At 38.0% G+C, this 17,107-nt stretch overlaps 1 protein-coding gene across 2 annotated transcripts; it reads left to right on the forward strand.

The window, feature by feature from the left end:
• The first annotated feature begins 13 nt into the window (after positions 1-13).
• Positions 14-15,645, forward strand: LOC113675186 (SMC5-SMC6 complex localization factor protein 1). 2 transcript variants are annotated; one of them, XM_027191727.2, is made up of 16 exons: positions 14-168; positions 1,000-1,078; positions 1,572-1,806; positions 2,552-2,729; positions 3,231-3,674; positions 3,995-4,075; positions 4,257-4,421; positions 5,469-5,647; positions 6,331-6,411; positions 6,954-7,116; positions 7,715-8,032; positions 9,093-9,208; positions 12,598-12,647; positions 13,157-13,357; positions 13,730-13,843; positions 14,306-15,645. In XM_027191727.2, the coding sequence occupies exons 1-16, from the start codon at positions 37-39 to the stop codon at positions 14,734-14,736; spliced, it is 2,967 nt and encodes a 988-aa protein (XP_027047528.2). In that variant the 5' UTR covers positions 14-36; the 3' UTR covers positions 14,737-15,645. The 2 variants fall into 2 exon arrangements, with proteins under 2 accessions (XP_027047528.2, XP_089045249.1); XM_089189123.1 differs by having other exon boundaries at positions 34-168; positions 3,992-4,075.
• The last annotated feature ends 1,462 nt before the right edge of the window (positions 15,646-17,107 follow it).

Genomic DNA, 17,107 nt, shown 5'->3' on the forward strand with positions numbered 1-17,107 from the left:
CGGGTCGCTCCTTAACGCGCGGGAAGTTGAACAACTATGGCGGGCCTCTCGAATAAGCGAACCATAAAGAAACGTTTCAACTTTATGTTGTCGTCTTTCGACGCGGAGGAGAAAGAGAAATTGTCGCAGTGGATTAGAGAGCTTGGAGGAACGTACCATGACTCTCCTGTAAGTGAAACAAAGGTGTAATTATCGCAAACTTTGGGTTATGATTTAAGATATCGAGTAGTGTTCGAAGAAAAAATGTGCGTTCGACGCTCGTGCGTTTGTCCTATTTCCTCGTGACTTGCGAGCTGATTTTCAAGTAAATTAAAAGAGATGAAGATCTACAGTTGGCTCGAAGTAGAAGCCGACTTAAGCCTTTGAATCCCAAAATCGTTTCGGAGGATAATCTCGCCGAGTTAAGGTTTAACACTTACACCTAAACATCAGTATGCAAGTTCTCCAGACTGTTTTCTAAAACATTACCTGTGTAGTTACCACGAGAATTTCTCACAATTAAGAGTTTATCGAATTTGCGCTGACTTCCTTAATTCTCGTGACCTGAATGTTTGATTCAGCAGTGATACTGCTGGGAAAAGTGAGATGCCCATCGCTCTTGGGGGTAAACTCGGGTCAAAATAATGCTAAGTTGCTTTTACTGATTGCACTTGCATTTCGCTGCTGCACTATAGCTAGGATTGATTTTCCATTCTTTTCAAGATGGTGTTCTTTTCGCTCTTTGCTGTTGCTGTTGTTGTTGTTTTTGCCTTTTTCTCATGTAAAACTCGTGTAGCAAATATTCAGAATTTAGCATTGCCAATTATATTATTGAAGATCTTCCGTTCCAGCAGATTCGATGTAACTGCTCTGTGCTTCAACACATTCCCACAGAATGTTTTGTCAGATGACACACATGCTTTGTTTGTTCCTGACTGGCTGCTTCACATGCTGGGATCACAGGGCAACCTTTTTTTTACTTGTGTTTATTTTTTATTGATTCATTTTTGCTTTTATTAGAACTTTGTGAGGAGTTGCACACATATTGTTTGTGGAAAACCAAATCGAGGTGAAAAATTTCTTTGCGGCTGTGTATCAGGTAAGTTCAGGTGTATAATGCAACAGAATCCTATTATCTCTGGCCTCTTTGACAGATATCAGTTACAATAAACAGTGCCAGTGTCTGTAATTTGACTTTGGACAATCTGACATCTCTCTTTCTTCATTGAATTAAGTTTAAGACTGAAGTGCTGGTATAAAAAATTGCTCCAGAGCCCTTGATTCTCTAAGAAGTAAAACAAATAAAATGAGAGAAATGTAGTTGCTCTCTCATCACCTGATGAAGAAAATTTAAACAGTTACCTTGAGCAAGTTCCTTTGGTAGATTGCATTATGATGGTTTTATATATTAATAATATTCTTGATAGTTATGAAAATTATTATTTACTTCTGAACATGGCTCTTCGTAAGATCAACCTTCTAGTGCACATTGAACATTCATTGAAAATTTTGAAAAAGACATGGGTCTGTGGAAACCAGACCATCTTTACAAGAAGGATGCATCTATCCTCTAACATCGTCTGTTTATCTAGGCAAGTGGATTTTAAGGAGACAGTATATAGAGGACAGCATAAAGGCTGGGAAATGGTTAGATGAACATTTATATGAGTGGAATAAGCAGTGTGCTGTTGAGGGAATCTCTGCCTCTCATATTTCATCACCTTCTCGTTGGAGAAAACTTCTGCAACAAAACATTCCAAGCCCTTTTGAGGGTTGGAAAGCATTGGTAGTTGTTGCAGTTGCTAAGAAAAGAGCTGCTTACAAGAGGTAGGGTAGATAAACCTTTAACCCTTTAACTCCCAGTTCTAAGTGATTAACATGTAACTTCTCCCAATAATATCCATACATTATCCAGCAAACAGGTAATAAGAATACTCAAACTTATCAGGAAGAAGTTGTTATCTTGATCTAAAACCAAATTCTTGTTACCAACTTACAAGAAAATGTGTAGCAGCTATATGGGAGAACTAACAATCAGATCTTGGTAGTTAAAGGGTTAAGCATTTTGTTTGCTTGATTGTTGATTCATCCATGCACAGTTATACATTTACATGTTTCCATGTTGTCATCTACATGTATCTCTTTGTTTGTCAGTTTGTTTATTCCTGCTTGTGCCTGTATCCCTCTACATCCTTTTATTACCTCATTCATCCTTCCATTCATCCATTTGTTCAATTATTTCTTTAATAAATAAAACATGCTCAATCATTGTATGTGCAGCAATAAAGCTAGACTGAGTGTTAACCTTTTAACTCCTATGAGTGACCAAGACCAAATTTCTTATTACAAGATCAATACAATATCAACCACATAAGTGATGTTTCTAACATTATTAGAATTGTAAAATTGACAGTAAGAAGAATTACAGATTTGATCTGGGAAATTTTTTTAATTGTTTTCTTTGTTTTTATTTGTTTATGATTGAACTGATGAATGATGAAAGAGCTATTTGTATCAATCACAATATTTAGTTTGAATACATATGGCTAGATGTTTTTTTTTTTCTCTTAAGGTTGTTAGAGGTTGGTGGTGCTACAACTGTTGGTGGAAAGCCACCATACTCTGCTAGTCTTGCATCAAAGATAACACATATCTTTGTGGAAAAAGCACTTGAGCAGGATGTTCAAGCTCTTCAGAGTGTTGGAGTACAATGTCTGTCTCCTGATTATATTCCAGAATTAATACTTCAGGTAAGAAAACATGATTACTTTTTAAAATTTTTTTTTTAGGTACATGTATGGAGAGGACCACTTTAAGGATGACAGAGTAAATCGTGTTTTGCTAGGAATTAATACCTACACAAAACTTCTCTTAGCAACAGTATTTAGTGCCCTGTTGGAAAATCTAATGAGATGGTTAATATGCATTAATTCATAGATTTGGATTAATTACACTGTAAATTTATCCAGTAAACTTCAATTCATAAACTTCTTTCCAGTGAAGAGTCTCCTTCACAGCTGTCATTTGGTCTTTTCATGCAATGCACTCTCCCAAAGGTGAGGGAGAGTGCATGTCATGTGACAAGAATGAACAATAGCTGCAAAGGAGAGTATCCAGTGAATTGATTGAGAAGGTGCCATTCTTTGATGCAGGCTGTGAACAGACTTGCATCAGGGGTAAAGCAAGATCTTCAACTTTGCTCAACTGCAAAGTCAAGATTTAACCTCTCTTCTTTCAATTCTTTCCAACAGGATCCTCCTCCTTCTACTGCTGAATATTCAATCTCAGCTTACAATTCGCCTTTAAGCCAACCAATCATTAAACTACAAAGAGTTCCTGGCAGGTCCAAGAACATTCCAGTGTTGAGCAGTCTTGACAGTGCAGTTAATGGTCATGTTCGTGTGCAATCTAGGATAAGGAAAGAGAGTGACGCTAGCATGCCACCTTTAAAAATATCAAAGGCAACCTTTGGCGTTGGAAAAGAGAATGAACCTGTGCTGTCTTCCAAGAAGTCAAAAGTGTCCTCTTGTTTTGAAGAAGAAAACAAGGTGAAAAAAACTTCTAAAGTGACACAGGCATTGCACCCTTGTGTCCAAAAGGAGAATGACCAGGCACAACTGCCAACACGGAAAAGGTCCAAACCATCTGCTGAAGTTTCCTGTTCTTCAGAGTCACCAAACAAAAAACAGAAACAGGTATTTGAAATTGATTCAGATGTTTTAATGAAGGTATCCAAACTTAGTATTTAAACTTTGTATAAACTATGCATAATTTTCTAATTCTGAAATCTCACAGGTGGGTGCAAGTGAACTGATTAAAAGCTTCATGATAACCAGCATTTTTACGAACTTGAAATAGTCATAGTGAGTCTTGTCATCCTTCCTTTGAGAGCCTGTTAAGGCTCTTCTCTCATCACTTTGAATTGGTATGATTGGAAATTTACATTTCTATTTAAATTATTTTTTTTTACTATTTGGTGCAAATGAAAAGTTTAAATTTGCCATTTTATCAGCAGGAAAACTGGGCAGGGCTCATTAATTGTGTGGAGAGGTGGAGAGCAGTGTCAAGCTTAATGGTCAACTCTAAGACACATAAAGTAAGTCACTGTAACTTTTTGATCCCTGGCATTTTGCTATTTCACATTACAAGTACCTGATTTATTGCTGATTTACATGGGTTCAATTTATCGTACTTTACGTTCTAGTAAACTTTATATTATGTCCTGTGCAGTGTAGATCTAGAGAAAACAATGTATTAAGTTTTGCCACTTTTTGCAGGGGAGTGCCAGAAGTGAGTTTCCAGCTTATATCCGAGATTCAATAGATGGATATCTGGAAGAGTCCCATAAATCCACAGTGTTAGATGTGATTGGTTCTTTTGTGAATTCCAAGAGGTACCCTCCCCTGCAGATTCTTCATACAATCATACAAAGCCTGCTGGTTGTAAGTTTTAGGCCACAAAATGTTTTCACTTTTTATATTAGCAAAGAAAACTTGTCAATGATAATTTTCATGGAAGGATCACAACTTGCTGGAATAGCATTCCCCTTGCTATCCACTTAAATTTCTTGAGCAAGTGACTTTAAAGTTACTGTTGTAATCAGAATTTGTATTTCACAAGTTTTTCATTAATCAGTCCACTTGCTAAAAAACTAGCCGGTCACTTTTTCAACAAGTTGTCTTTAAAAAGAAGAAATTTGTCGGGGGAACCTTTAATTTTCTAAGGGAAAAAATATCTTGTGTAAATGAAACTTTTTCTAAGCGTTCACTTATCAAAACGAAGTGCGAACTTAAACAGCGCGATAGAAGCGGCAAACCAAAACCAGGGAGCTTCGGGTCGTTTCGCGTAATTCGACCCACGGCTCCAGAAATCCTTTTTTTTTTTGTTAATTCTTTCCTCCTCATTCCAAGATGTCAAATATTTGTCTTCTTTGCAGCCCTTCTATGGAATGTTAGATATCACTCCCCTTCCCCCAAAAAACTTCTCTATAAAGAAACAAGTTAAATTGTGTGTCTTATAAGGTTAAAAGTGATGAGTAGATACCGTTGGCGAAAGGAACACTTCTGCTGTTGGCCAAATGCACCAGGTTTTCTGTTTATGACGTACAGGTCATAGACTTGAATTCCTGAGCCAATTTTTAGCTCGTGATATGTACCACGAAATACCTACCAATCTTGGACTCTGCGAGTCATTTAAAGGGACCATGACACTAAATATAGTCAATTAATTTGATTTCACCCTAAGTTGTCAGAAACCATATACATGCAGTATAGTCCAGAGGTTGTGTAACTGTGTTGTAAAAAGGATTGGTGGACTACACTAAGATGTCATCGAGGATATTTTCATTGCAACCAACAATTCTAACGAAAAATAACCAAACTTCTGCGTTTACTTTTATGCAACACTCACCCAAGATCCTTATTATGTGTTTAGTGATGTGACGTTGTTTAGTTAAGGTCGGGGCAATTCGCTTAATTTTTTCCCTCCAGAAATCTCCATCCAATGCCCTGGCCATCAAAGCTCACCACCTACTTCAACGTATTCTCACTGTCCACACCCCCTCCCAAACCTCTCCACTGTACCACTCTGTACTCGGCTTTTACACTGATGGCGATGGGATGTCAGATGAGAGAGGAGATAGTTGGGAATTTATGAAAACAGTCTACAGGTAACAATTATCTTTAAGAAAAACAATAATTTTAAACAAATCTTTGAAACCTTTGTCTTGATGGTCGTTTTGACGTCGATCCACGTGAAATTTGCTTTTTGATAACAATTGATATCTCAAATCTTGGTTCTTTTTAATTTTACCGTCTTGTTTTGTTTGTTTGTGTGTTTGTGGAAAGTTTTGAATTGTCTTTTTAGGTGGTTGGAAAATACCGTATTTTCTCGATTAAACGCGTGGCGTTTATATAATTTCGAGCGTTTCTGAAGAAGCGTTTTTTTCGAACGCGGTGTTTATTTCAAAATCATATTCCTAAAGTCGTTGATAATACTTACGGTTAATCATTTGTGAATATCCTATGAAACAGAAGCCTACTTACATTTCTTGCATCTTTCTTTTTATATGAGATCGAGTCGTAGTGGAATAACTCAGAGGCTTTTAATGGGCACAATATGAATGGTGTAGATGATGAATTTATACCCTACGTGGGATTTTTCGTGTAATCCTTGAGCAAACGCTGCATTTTTCTGTGTAGATGAAGCATTTATGGGGTTGGCGGGCATCAGCGTCGTTTAATCGAAGGCGCGGTTTAATTGAGCAAATAGGGTAGTTTGTAGTGGTGCTCTCCCTAAAAAAGTGTTACCCAGTTTTAAAACGTTCTATAAATATTGTCTCTTCATTTTCAGTGACAACGATGACAACAGCCGTCTTTTACGGAGGTTTGCGACCACTCTGCTAGAGAAAGATTTCAACGAGCGGATAAATGGGTATGCGCATGTAAACCTGATAGCAACTTGATAGTGGCCTGTGTAGGAAATGCATCTGGTAATACTGTACCGTTTTTATTGACTGCTACCTTTGTGTGGTTGCCGTTGGAAGTGGGAGCAGGAAATTTCACGTATATGTACATGACTGAGTATTATATTGTTCGTGAAATTTTGGCTCCTAATCGTGTTCTGATTTGTGAGAGCTGTCATCTTCCAAAAGTGATTATTGTGTAACTTCTCCCTAAAAATAGCTAGACAATGTCCGCAAACAGGTAATGAGAACACTCAAACTCATTAAGTAGTTGTTACCTTTATCTGACACCAAATTCTCACAACTATTTCCAAGGAAATATGTAGCAGCTGAAGGAGAGAATTAACAATCAGCTCCTGGAGGTCTAACGGTAAAAGTTTCCTAGTAGATCCCTTCCTCAACCCTCTTTCGTTGAAACGCGGTGACTGCTCGGACTAGTGACTTCTCTGTTGTAACAGGTTGATTCCAATAGTACACGAACGTACTGCTACCTTTTGTTTTTTCTTTATAGGACTTTGGTCACTCCTAGAGACAAATTAGACCGTCTGAAACAATCCCTTCTTTGGAAAGTGTTTTGGCCGGGGTCGTCCTCAGTCTCCTTCAACATTCGACTGCGTGAGCTCTTCAGGGTGACGTGGACTGCAGCTTGCTCATCACGTGACAAACCCTTCCAGGTGAGTGATTGGATGAGGCCAAACGTAATGAGAAGACCGTTTTTGTTTTTCTGGCATGTGTTGGTGGATGGAACCGTTGCTACAAACGCGAGAAGAGAACAACCTAACGCCATAGAACAGACCAGGCCTCAAGTCATTCTGTTTGCAAAATGGTAGAAATAATAAAAGTGAAACGGCCATTTTCGATGTATTAAAATTCTAGCATAGCTTCGAGGCTTGGGGGAATGAAACAAAAGAAATTAATTATTCATTCCTCAACCTCGTTGTGATTTCTTTTGTTTTATTTCCCCAAGCCTCGGAGCCATATTGCCAATTGCACTGCTTCACATTACATTAGCACTTAGAAGCGCCCTGTAATTTATGGACGGAGAGAAATTGAATAAAATTAGGCTTGATAAATTAATCTGACGATTTAACAAGTTTTGATAGATATTGGATTCTGAACTGACCCAGATTTCGAGCTTTTCCGCCATGAGGGAGCCAAGACATCAATAGCACTCTTTAAATAAACATGAGAGAAAGCTTTTTAAACTCTTCACATGATAAATTGATCTCAGATTCTCTCAGATTCAATTTCATTTTACTTTTGTTCCTCCAGATTGCGACTTTGCTCTCACTTCAAAGTCTCGTTGCCATGACAGCTCGATGCTTTATTTTCTCTGATGTCGTTTCTATCAAGTGTAACGAAGACGAGCTAGGCACCAGGTTAAGTGAACGCTCGAGAACTTTTGTGACCGAGCTTTTCCTTGTCTTTGAAAACGGAAACGAGGCTGCGTTGAGGCGAGTTTTGGAGACGTGTAGTCCCACGTGGCTTCGAATGCAAGTGACTGACATGCTACTGGTTAACTACAACGATCACTTATTACCCATGGAGAGACGCCACCTGAATACCAAGGGCTTATCACTTGAGAAAATAGTAAGTCGGTTTTGTGTCCTACGCGGTAATGTTTTAAACACCCTGCAAAATGCTCCTTTCTCGAAACACTTACAATGTTTGAAGCGAAAGATGTAATTTTTATTTGGTGTTAGTGCAATTCGTAATTGAGTGTCAAAAGTAAGCCGAAATTGCAATGATTTTGCTTCACCTCGCTCTGGGATTGATCCAGAAAACTCCTGTTCTTCTATTAACTAATCAGATGCAAAACTAAAACCAATTACAACTTGGTCGCCCGCGCAGGTTTTCCCGCGCTTTAGCTGTTAGGTTGTTTTTACTTTGAGCTCTCATTGTCTTTACAGGTATTTTCCTTTCTCCCGATTGGCTATTGTGATTACTTTGTTTTTGGTTTTTACTACACTCAGACGAAAAGTGCTGTAATCATGTGGGCATACTGGCCAATTCTTGGAGCACATACTGCGCTTTCTTTTATTTTTAGCAAAAAATGGAAAGTGAAATTTAAAGCCGTTTGTCAAGAAGGGACGCCGTATATTACTGGTGATTTGTTTACTGTATTTGTAGTCTTGAGACCGCAAAGCATCATATAGTTGCAGTTTGTCGCTGGCAAAACGAATGTGATTGTTCAAACGACTTGTGGAACAAACGAGCATCACTGCTGACTGCTGACTTCCATCACCGATCTGTTCATTGATGAAAAGTTGGAAGTTAATCGGGCATTTTAGGGAGGATTTCTGAAAAATGACTCATTCCTATTTAACGTTAATTGATTCCATACCATTTTCTTCCAATATTTTCATTTCTTCTCGCTTTACATTAACCCTTGACACCCTAATATCAGTATGCATATTCTCCATACTGATCTCTACACGTTTAATAACTTTCTGACAAGGAGAACTTGTTCAACAGTCAAGAGCTTCTTCAGTTGGTGATCATTTCCTTTATTCTCGTGACCTTAATGCATGATTCAGGGGTGATATTGTAGGGAGAAATTAGATGCAAGTCACTCTTAGAGGTTAAATTGTTAAGAACACGATTCGTTTCGCCCGTAGTTGCTTAGCTTAACTTCTGATTTCCTAAATAGGTTTCCAACTATTTCTTCCTGTTACCTGAGGCTACCTCTGCAAGTACCGACTCAATCCCAGGATCTACTCCTGTAAATGGAACTTCATGTAAACGAACTTCACCTCAAGCCATTGGGTGAGTACACTTGCCAGCAGGTGGGTGCACTGAGTGCATTAGGGACTGAATCATCGAATTACTGATCCAACTAAACTCTTGTCTGTACTCGACGTGTGTGCGGCTATCAACGTAATGAATTGGAAATTTTCAACACAAATATTGGAGTTCTGTACTTCATCTGTGTGGTTGAATCGCACAAAACTTTACAATGTTTTCCCTTGTAGTTTGTACTGTCATGGACTATAACTAGCTGAACACCAAGATTACTTCGTGTTTTAGTAAACAGATTCCCATTTAACCGATTCCTTTTTAATCGACTGTGTCTATCACTCACTTAGATAATAAACAAAAAAAACGTGTACCACAAATGAGCATCATTGCGGTTGTTATTTATAGAAAAAGATGTTAAACGTTGGTCACAAGCTGAAATGATAGTAGTAACCTCCATTTAAACTCGACGACTGAGCTTTAAGTTGACCAAAGCTATAGGTATATTTTTTACCATTGACAATAGAATGATGCGATTATTTTTGGGATTTCTAGAACATTGGTATTTTTGTTTTGTGAGATTAATTTCTACAGGTGATTGTCTTTTGGTGTCATTAATTGTTTGTTCATCGTTATTTCTACTTTTGTGCTGTAATTAGTTTCTAGTTCGCTTCGTAATGTATTGACACGTCGCATTTTCACGCGTGAATGAAAAAATTATCACTTTTGAGTTAAAGGTGAACAAAGATAAAAGAAATTGTGAGTAAAGAAATTGTTTCCTTTTTTTGTCGACAACCCTGCATATTGACCGATTTCAACACCTTCGAACTCGTAACACAATTGTTTAAATTATTTTAGATAAAAAGAAAACAGAATTTTCCAGAAACTGAAATCGACTTTAACTCGAAAAGTACGTCTGTAAAGAGAAATTGAAGGGTACAATTTGTTTTCCAACACTACGTTCACACCAATGAAACAAAAAGGAAAAACTCTGTTTCCTAGTTCATGCTATTTATGAAACGTACTTACGTCATGTAATATAAGGTCGTGGAAGGACGCAAAATTTTCTTGAACCTCGCTTTCGAACTCACCAAGAAAACACCTAGAAATATGTAAAAAAAAAGCGAAGTTGATGTTTGCAATATCCACGCAAGGGACACACTCTGCCTCGCACCCAACCGGTATTACGTTACGGTTACCAACATTTTTCTTGCGTTAATCATTAGATATTCGGTTTCTTAGTGACGCTAGGGAACAAAATTAAGCCTGAGGCACCATTTAAATTTAAAAATGCCTAGAATAATACTAGTGACGTCAATAAGGTCGCCACATGACGTATAACTTACACCATACCTTAAAATCGTGAGGAACGCTATGATATGTCCACCAAAAGAAATTGGCCATAAAAGTTTGCAGTTAAAAAAAAAACACTCCAAAGGGAAAATGTAAAATGTTAAAAATGTAGCATTTTTGTCAATTTTTTTCCCTTTATACTTGTTTCATCCTTCACTTCATTACGTCAGCTCATGTACACGTACATGACGTTTACCAAAGACGATGACGTCGTCCGATTAGTTGATAAAGAGTGTTCACTTATGAATGATACCACTTCACTCCACTAACACTTCATGTGAGGGAACATCGCTTATTTCCTCGTGGAAAATCCAAATAGAAAGATGAATCGAAAAAGGCAAGGGCTGTCGATGACGGGCTTACCTTCAGCTTTCAAAGTAAGGAATGAACGCACTTTTGGTGGTAAGTCATCTGATTATGAGGAAGGACAAAAATTCGCCTGTGCTCAGCCATCGGGAAAGCATCAAGAACCATTGAAGGGTACCTGCATTCCGTTCAGCAGAAATGAAGAGTCGCCAACGGTTGCCTGTGGTCTTCCATATGGAAAAGCTCGTTCAAATTTACCTGTGTCCTTCACAAATACCAAACCCAGTTCCAGTGGTTTGCTTGTGATTAATGGACGGCCTTTTGTTCTGCCACAAAGTGAGTTGGTCCTTGCTGACTTGCCATTGAAATTGAAACGACGTGAAGCTCTTTATCGGCAAACTACAAGACCTCGAACCTTTCAATTCAAACAACCCCATGACCAAAGAGAATCAACCCAGGATGGCGGGAGGATTGCCAAACAGGAGTCAGTGCTACGTGTTCATAATGACTCCGTGAGAACAAAAAGGGAAAGACGACCTACATTCCAGAATAAACCCGTCATCTGTAAGCCATATTTTCCGCAGCCTTCGCTGGAGAAAGAAAAGATCTTTGTCTCTCGCCCTGGTCGAGATCATTTAGTTCAACCCAAAAATAACTTTTGCAAGTACGGTGCGATCGACGGAAACCATAAAGCGAACGGTGCCAGCTGTATTAAAGGTGGACCTGGTAAGGTGATGCGTCAGACCACAGCCAAACTTCAGCTGATGGTCAGCACTGAACAATTTGGATCCCAAGGGAAAGAGAAGGAAGCAGTGGACCAAACATCAATGCGGCAACGACGTGTTGCTGGTCAGCATACGAATGGTGATCTACACAGCAAGAGCAGAAGGAATGGACTTTGTCCACAGACAGATCCCGCTAAACAACATCTAACATTCATCCGTGTTCTGCGGAAACGATTTTAGTAAATCAACTAAAACGTTTTTCATATATGACTGATAAAAGAAATTGGCTCAGACCGGGGAAATCAATCATTTATTTGTATAGCAAAAATAAATTCATCGTACCGTAATTACCCGATAGCAGGCATATTTATCATTGATTGCTACGGCAGATATGAGTTCATTGCAATTATATATATGAATCAAGTCTAACATTTATCTCTGCGACAGAAATTTGTTTATTGTAATTAGCCGAAAGCAGGCCGATTTATCACTGATATGTGTATCAGAAATTAGCTAATTCTATACGACCAAGAGTAATCACATTTCAATATCCTTGATCATTAAAAGTATGCGTGTGCGCGTTCGTCTTTTTTCCCATTTAGTTTTAGGTCAAACAAGCTCGTGGCATTGAAGACTTACAGTTTGTGCGATATTTTAAAGTACTTATGCATTATTCTTTCCTTTAGTTTTAAAGTTTGAATGTTTGTACAGGATAAAAACGAAGAAAAAAGAAAGAAACCATTCAAGGCATATTTATTGGAAATTATTATTGTACAGGCTTGTTATTTGCATGAAAAAGTCCCAATTTAGTTAATAGAATGTTATTGCATCGAGATTCCGTGGCTTTTTTTGCCTCTCCGAGCCGTGTAAAACGCCTTTTTTTAAATTACTCTCAACCGCTGATCGACAGCGTCATGTGGGTTAAAGAATGAATACAGAGTTTTCATGGGTATTCAAGCTGACTTTAACGATGTTTTGAGTTACAGGTTTAGATAACCATAACGTCTTTTATTTTATTTTATTTTTTTATGACAGGAGTGCAAGCAATCGTAAAGTGAGAGACATAAACCGTCGAAACCCGAAGGGTGAGTTGAATTCTTTTCTTGTTTTCATGGTTGTTAAAAAAGTAAGGTCGTGCGGAAGTGTGTTTGCACTCTCGCAAGGACATTAAAACGATGCACATGGTACATGCAAATTACTTCAGGAGACCTGTGAACAACATTCACATGGGGCAGTAGACCTCTCTAGCTTGCATGTTTTGTTTACCCATTATAGGGCTCAAAGGATTTTCTGCTTTATTTTTTGTAAATTATGCGTACATATGCACGTGGATAAGAGGACATTTGAAAAACAGTTCTCTGGAGCATCATCACAGGACCTGAAAGGTGTACACAAAACATGCATACTTAAGAGGTCAATAAGTCCATTGGCTGCAACCTCATTACTTCATTAGCTGAAAGGCAGGTTTTTTCACTTTGTCGCACAAGCGTTACCATTTATTTAACATGTAGAACAGCTAAGCTTCTCTCCTTTGTAAAACTAAGAAGACAGACCAGTCTGTCTTTGCACAAGCATCTTTACTTTTCCCTATTAGGTGAGTCCGATCTTCAGTCAAGTTGCATCAGGAACGATGTGGTCAAAGTAAAGCAGCTTCTGGCGCAAGGCGCAGACGCCAACCTTCAGGACTATGCAGGATGGACAGCATTGCACGAGGCTTGTAATCATGGATTTGCAGACTGTGTTCAAGAGTTGCTGAAGGCAAGACAGCTGGTGTATGAAATGAAACCCGGACACGGTATGTTAATTCAGTTGGTTCTCTTTTACTTTTAAGATTGTAGGTGTACTGTGTTTAAGGACGGCCTTGTTTGATGGTTTTTGCTCAAAATTTGTCATGTGCAATTTCTTCAAATAATAGGGGTTTATCTCATTTTAGTGGTTAGGCCGCTCAAGCAGTTTTCAAATTTAACAAACTATTTGGTTCTTTAGTTTAGGATTTAATCTATGCTCCGATTAGCCATTGTAATTACCTTTGAGTTGGTTTAACGATACTTAGGCGAATTATGCCAACAGCCGAATTTCAGATTCAGTGTGGAGTTGAAAACCCACGTGCTATTCAGCAGACATATTATCCAAGCTGTTACATACTTTAATCGTTTTGATTTACCAGATCCGAGCAAGGTACTTAACTTGCTGTTAGCTCCTCCATGCGGGACAACACCGTTACATGATGCAGTGGGAAATGGTCACCAGCAAGTTGTGGAGCTTCTGGTCAGAGCAGGAGGTGAGGGATTTTATGGTTTGAGTTAATCACTGGTGATGTTACTACTTTTAAAAGATTGTTGTCTTCTAAAAGACGACAAATAAGAATTTTAATTGGAAGTCATATCTTTGTAGATTGTCTTCATATTTCATCAGCTCACTGGAAAAAAGAAATTCCCCAGTTGCTTACGGTCTGCCCATCATTTAAGTTATCCGTGACACTCATTCCTAGAGTAGGTGTAGACTTTTGAATTATCTTAAGACGGTATAGATACGGAAATTTGCAAACTAGTTTTCCAAGCCTCGGAAGGGAGAGGAAAACAGAGATTTAATCTGAAAAATGCATAACTTTTTCCCAATGTTATGTACGCCTGGGAAGTTTATGTATTTCATGTCGTGTAGGAAAATTTCTTCGTTCTCCTCAACACAACCGTCGAGGTGGGAACGAGGTTTATATAAGCAAGTTTTTTTTATCCTCTCTCAGGTTTACCTTTACTGCAAGCAAAAAATGCCCAGGATGAAAAACCAGTCGACTTAGCAGCTAAAGATGAAATAAAGGAATTTTTACAAACCATGGAATTGAACTTTAGAAGAAAGGAGAGTAGCTGCGTCACAGCTATTCGTCCATACGAGGAATGTTACCGAGCAGTATTAGGAAAGGGACGACACTCCAGTAGGCGTGTATCCACTGCAGAATATGAGCAATATCTGTTGATCCTTTCCCATCTGGTGCAGTCGTATTTCCGTGTTACAAGAACACGGGCTGCTTTTGCTTGTGACGAGCAACTTTGGCTGAACTTCGGTGAACACTGCGATAATCTGGAAGCTCATGTTACCAGGATCGCCGCAGACAGGCGTCTCTCCTCCCTTGCGTGCGTCCGAATCCAAGCCATGAGGATGCTAGGAGGGTCGTAACCAGGAGAACATCTTGATTTTGATTATACTGGAGAAGCAATGTCCAAAGAATAAAACTTCTTCAATTAAATTTTTATCAAAGTGGATGTTACGCGTACGGGATCAAACATTTTTATTCGTCGCTCTCTCTGCCCAAGACATTAAAAATCTTTCTTGTAAATGTTCTCCAGAATATCAATCAATGTTGCCAATCAATCAAAACTATGAAAAAAACGAGAAACAAATAGCCTTCGGACATGCGTTTTCATTTAAAAAAAAAAAGTTAACTCGGCAAAATGCGCTTACTGTTAATCATCGGAAAACCCATGATCATCAGTAGTTGGTCTGGTGATAAAAGTTTTTGGTGGAGGAACAGTTTTTTTCTTGGTAAAGGAATAGGTTTTTCTTATTGTTTATTTCATTCAATTTCCTCTTTTGAAAAAACATTTTTCTGTTTTCTTGGTAAAGGTACAGCTTTTTCATGTTGTTTATTTAATCCTATTTCCTTTTTTTGTGAGAAAATTTTTCTTTTTTTCTTGATGTATTAAGACGTTTATGGATAGAACTGAAAATTGATTTTAAAAGCTTGTTTTCTTCAATACTTCAGTTAAAAGCCTATATAAATTACCTTATAAATTAATCTCATTTTCCCATATATTTAAGTATTTTTAATTACAGAGCGAAAAATATCAATAAAGCACCAAAGATAATGCAAACTATTATTCACCCCAATGATGAATGCATTATGGGTTCGCCATAGCATTTGGGAAGACAAATAGGCTATTATAAGTGCTGCGCGTAATAACTATGTAATAAAACGATTTTGCATTAATTAGTTTATTCATAATAACTTACTTATCACATTTGATACAGTTGTAGAAGGTAAAAAAAATACCAAATGAAGTTAACACATAAACAGGAAATTAGCGCGCTTAAATCACAATAATGATTACCACTAAAATGTTTAATGTACTGCAGATTTATTAGAATATTGAAAAAGGTATTTTTGTAGCTTAGAGTGTAATAACGCGCTGGCACACCCATGATGCACTCATCACTCGTACGGTCTTTTTTCTCTTTCATTTGATTATTTCGAATTCGCTAGTTACCCGCGCGTTCTTAACTTTTCTTACATTCGTTGTGATGTTATCTCAATCGCTCTTAGTTTTCTTTGATTTAATGGTGACGACGTTAATTTTTCTTTCTCGTTTGCGTATCGCTTGCTCTCTGTTTCACCTCTCATTTTATTGCCGTATTATTTCGTACGGTCGTTGTGTTTGCTCCATTTGCATTGCAACAGGACTACGTGAAGTAAAATTCAGGGAGAGAATCTGCGAAATTACAAGCATGAGAACCCCTTAGGGTTTAAACCCTATTACAATAGGCCATATGACAGTTGTGTACTTAGTTGCTAAGCCTTTGATTTGGAATGAGTCTAAAAGGTGACCTTGTAGGAAAGAGACCAGTATCTAGTTAGCATAGTATTAAGGCAATCTGCATTTGAAAAGCAGCAGGGTTTGTATTACAACAAGGTTACTCTTAACCTCACTCCTGTTAAAAGGATTAGCAACCAAGCACACAACCATAAAATGGCCTATTGACAGGTCAATGAAAAACTGCAAGAAACAGGATAGGTATCTTATTTAACCCTATCACCTCTAAGAGTGACCAGCATCTAATTTCTCCTTACAATATCACCCCTGAATCACACATTAAAGTCGAAAGAATAAAGCAAATGATCACCAATAACAAAACTCGTGACAGTTCAACAAATTCTCTTTTCAGCACCCTAGGAGTACTATTGAGAACAGTAAGGAGAATACGCATACTGATGTTAGGGTGTAAAGGGTTAGCACATCAGCCTAAGGTTCAACTGTCTTGAGCTATCGAAAAGACAAGATAGGGTGAAAAAAATTTACACAGAGAAAACCTCGAAATATTTCTTCAGTGTCCTAAGAAAAGGTTCTTGACGTAAATATAACATCTGATTACAAGTCATAGCACCGGTCAATTTCGTACAATTTTCGTTTTCAAGCTAAACCCAGGCAACCTTGCTCATCAAACTTGACCTTAATTTTCATTTGCTGGCATTGGTGTGCCTGTTACCGTTAAGTGCTTAATTGTTATTCGCTGTTTAACTGTCCGATTTGACCAGTCCGATAACAAGATGCTTATATTCACACAAGCCAAATGGGAAAGTTTTGTGCTGCATAAGCTATATTAAGTAAGAAATAAAGACTGTTAAGAACCAATCAGATTCGAGCATCTTGTTATTGCCACAAAATTAGGGCATCAATACGACAATGTGTGCGTCATGCGGGTATCATCTAGCATTCTCGATGCGTAGTAGTAGATTCCGAAATTTCAACCCTGTCAGTCCGCATACTTGTTT

Source organism: Pocillopora damicornis, chromosome 12, assembly GCF_964200805.1.
Source record: "Pocillopora damicornis chromosome 12, jaPocDami1.2, whole genome shotgun sequence".
Taxonomy (NCBI): Eukaryota; Metazoa; Cnidaria; class Anthozoa; order Scleractinia; family Pocilloporidae; genus Pocillopora; species Pocillopora damicornis.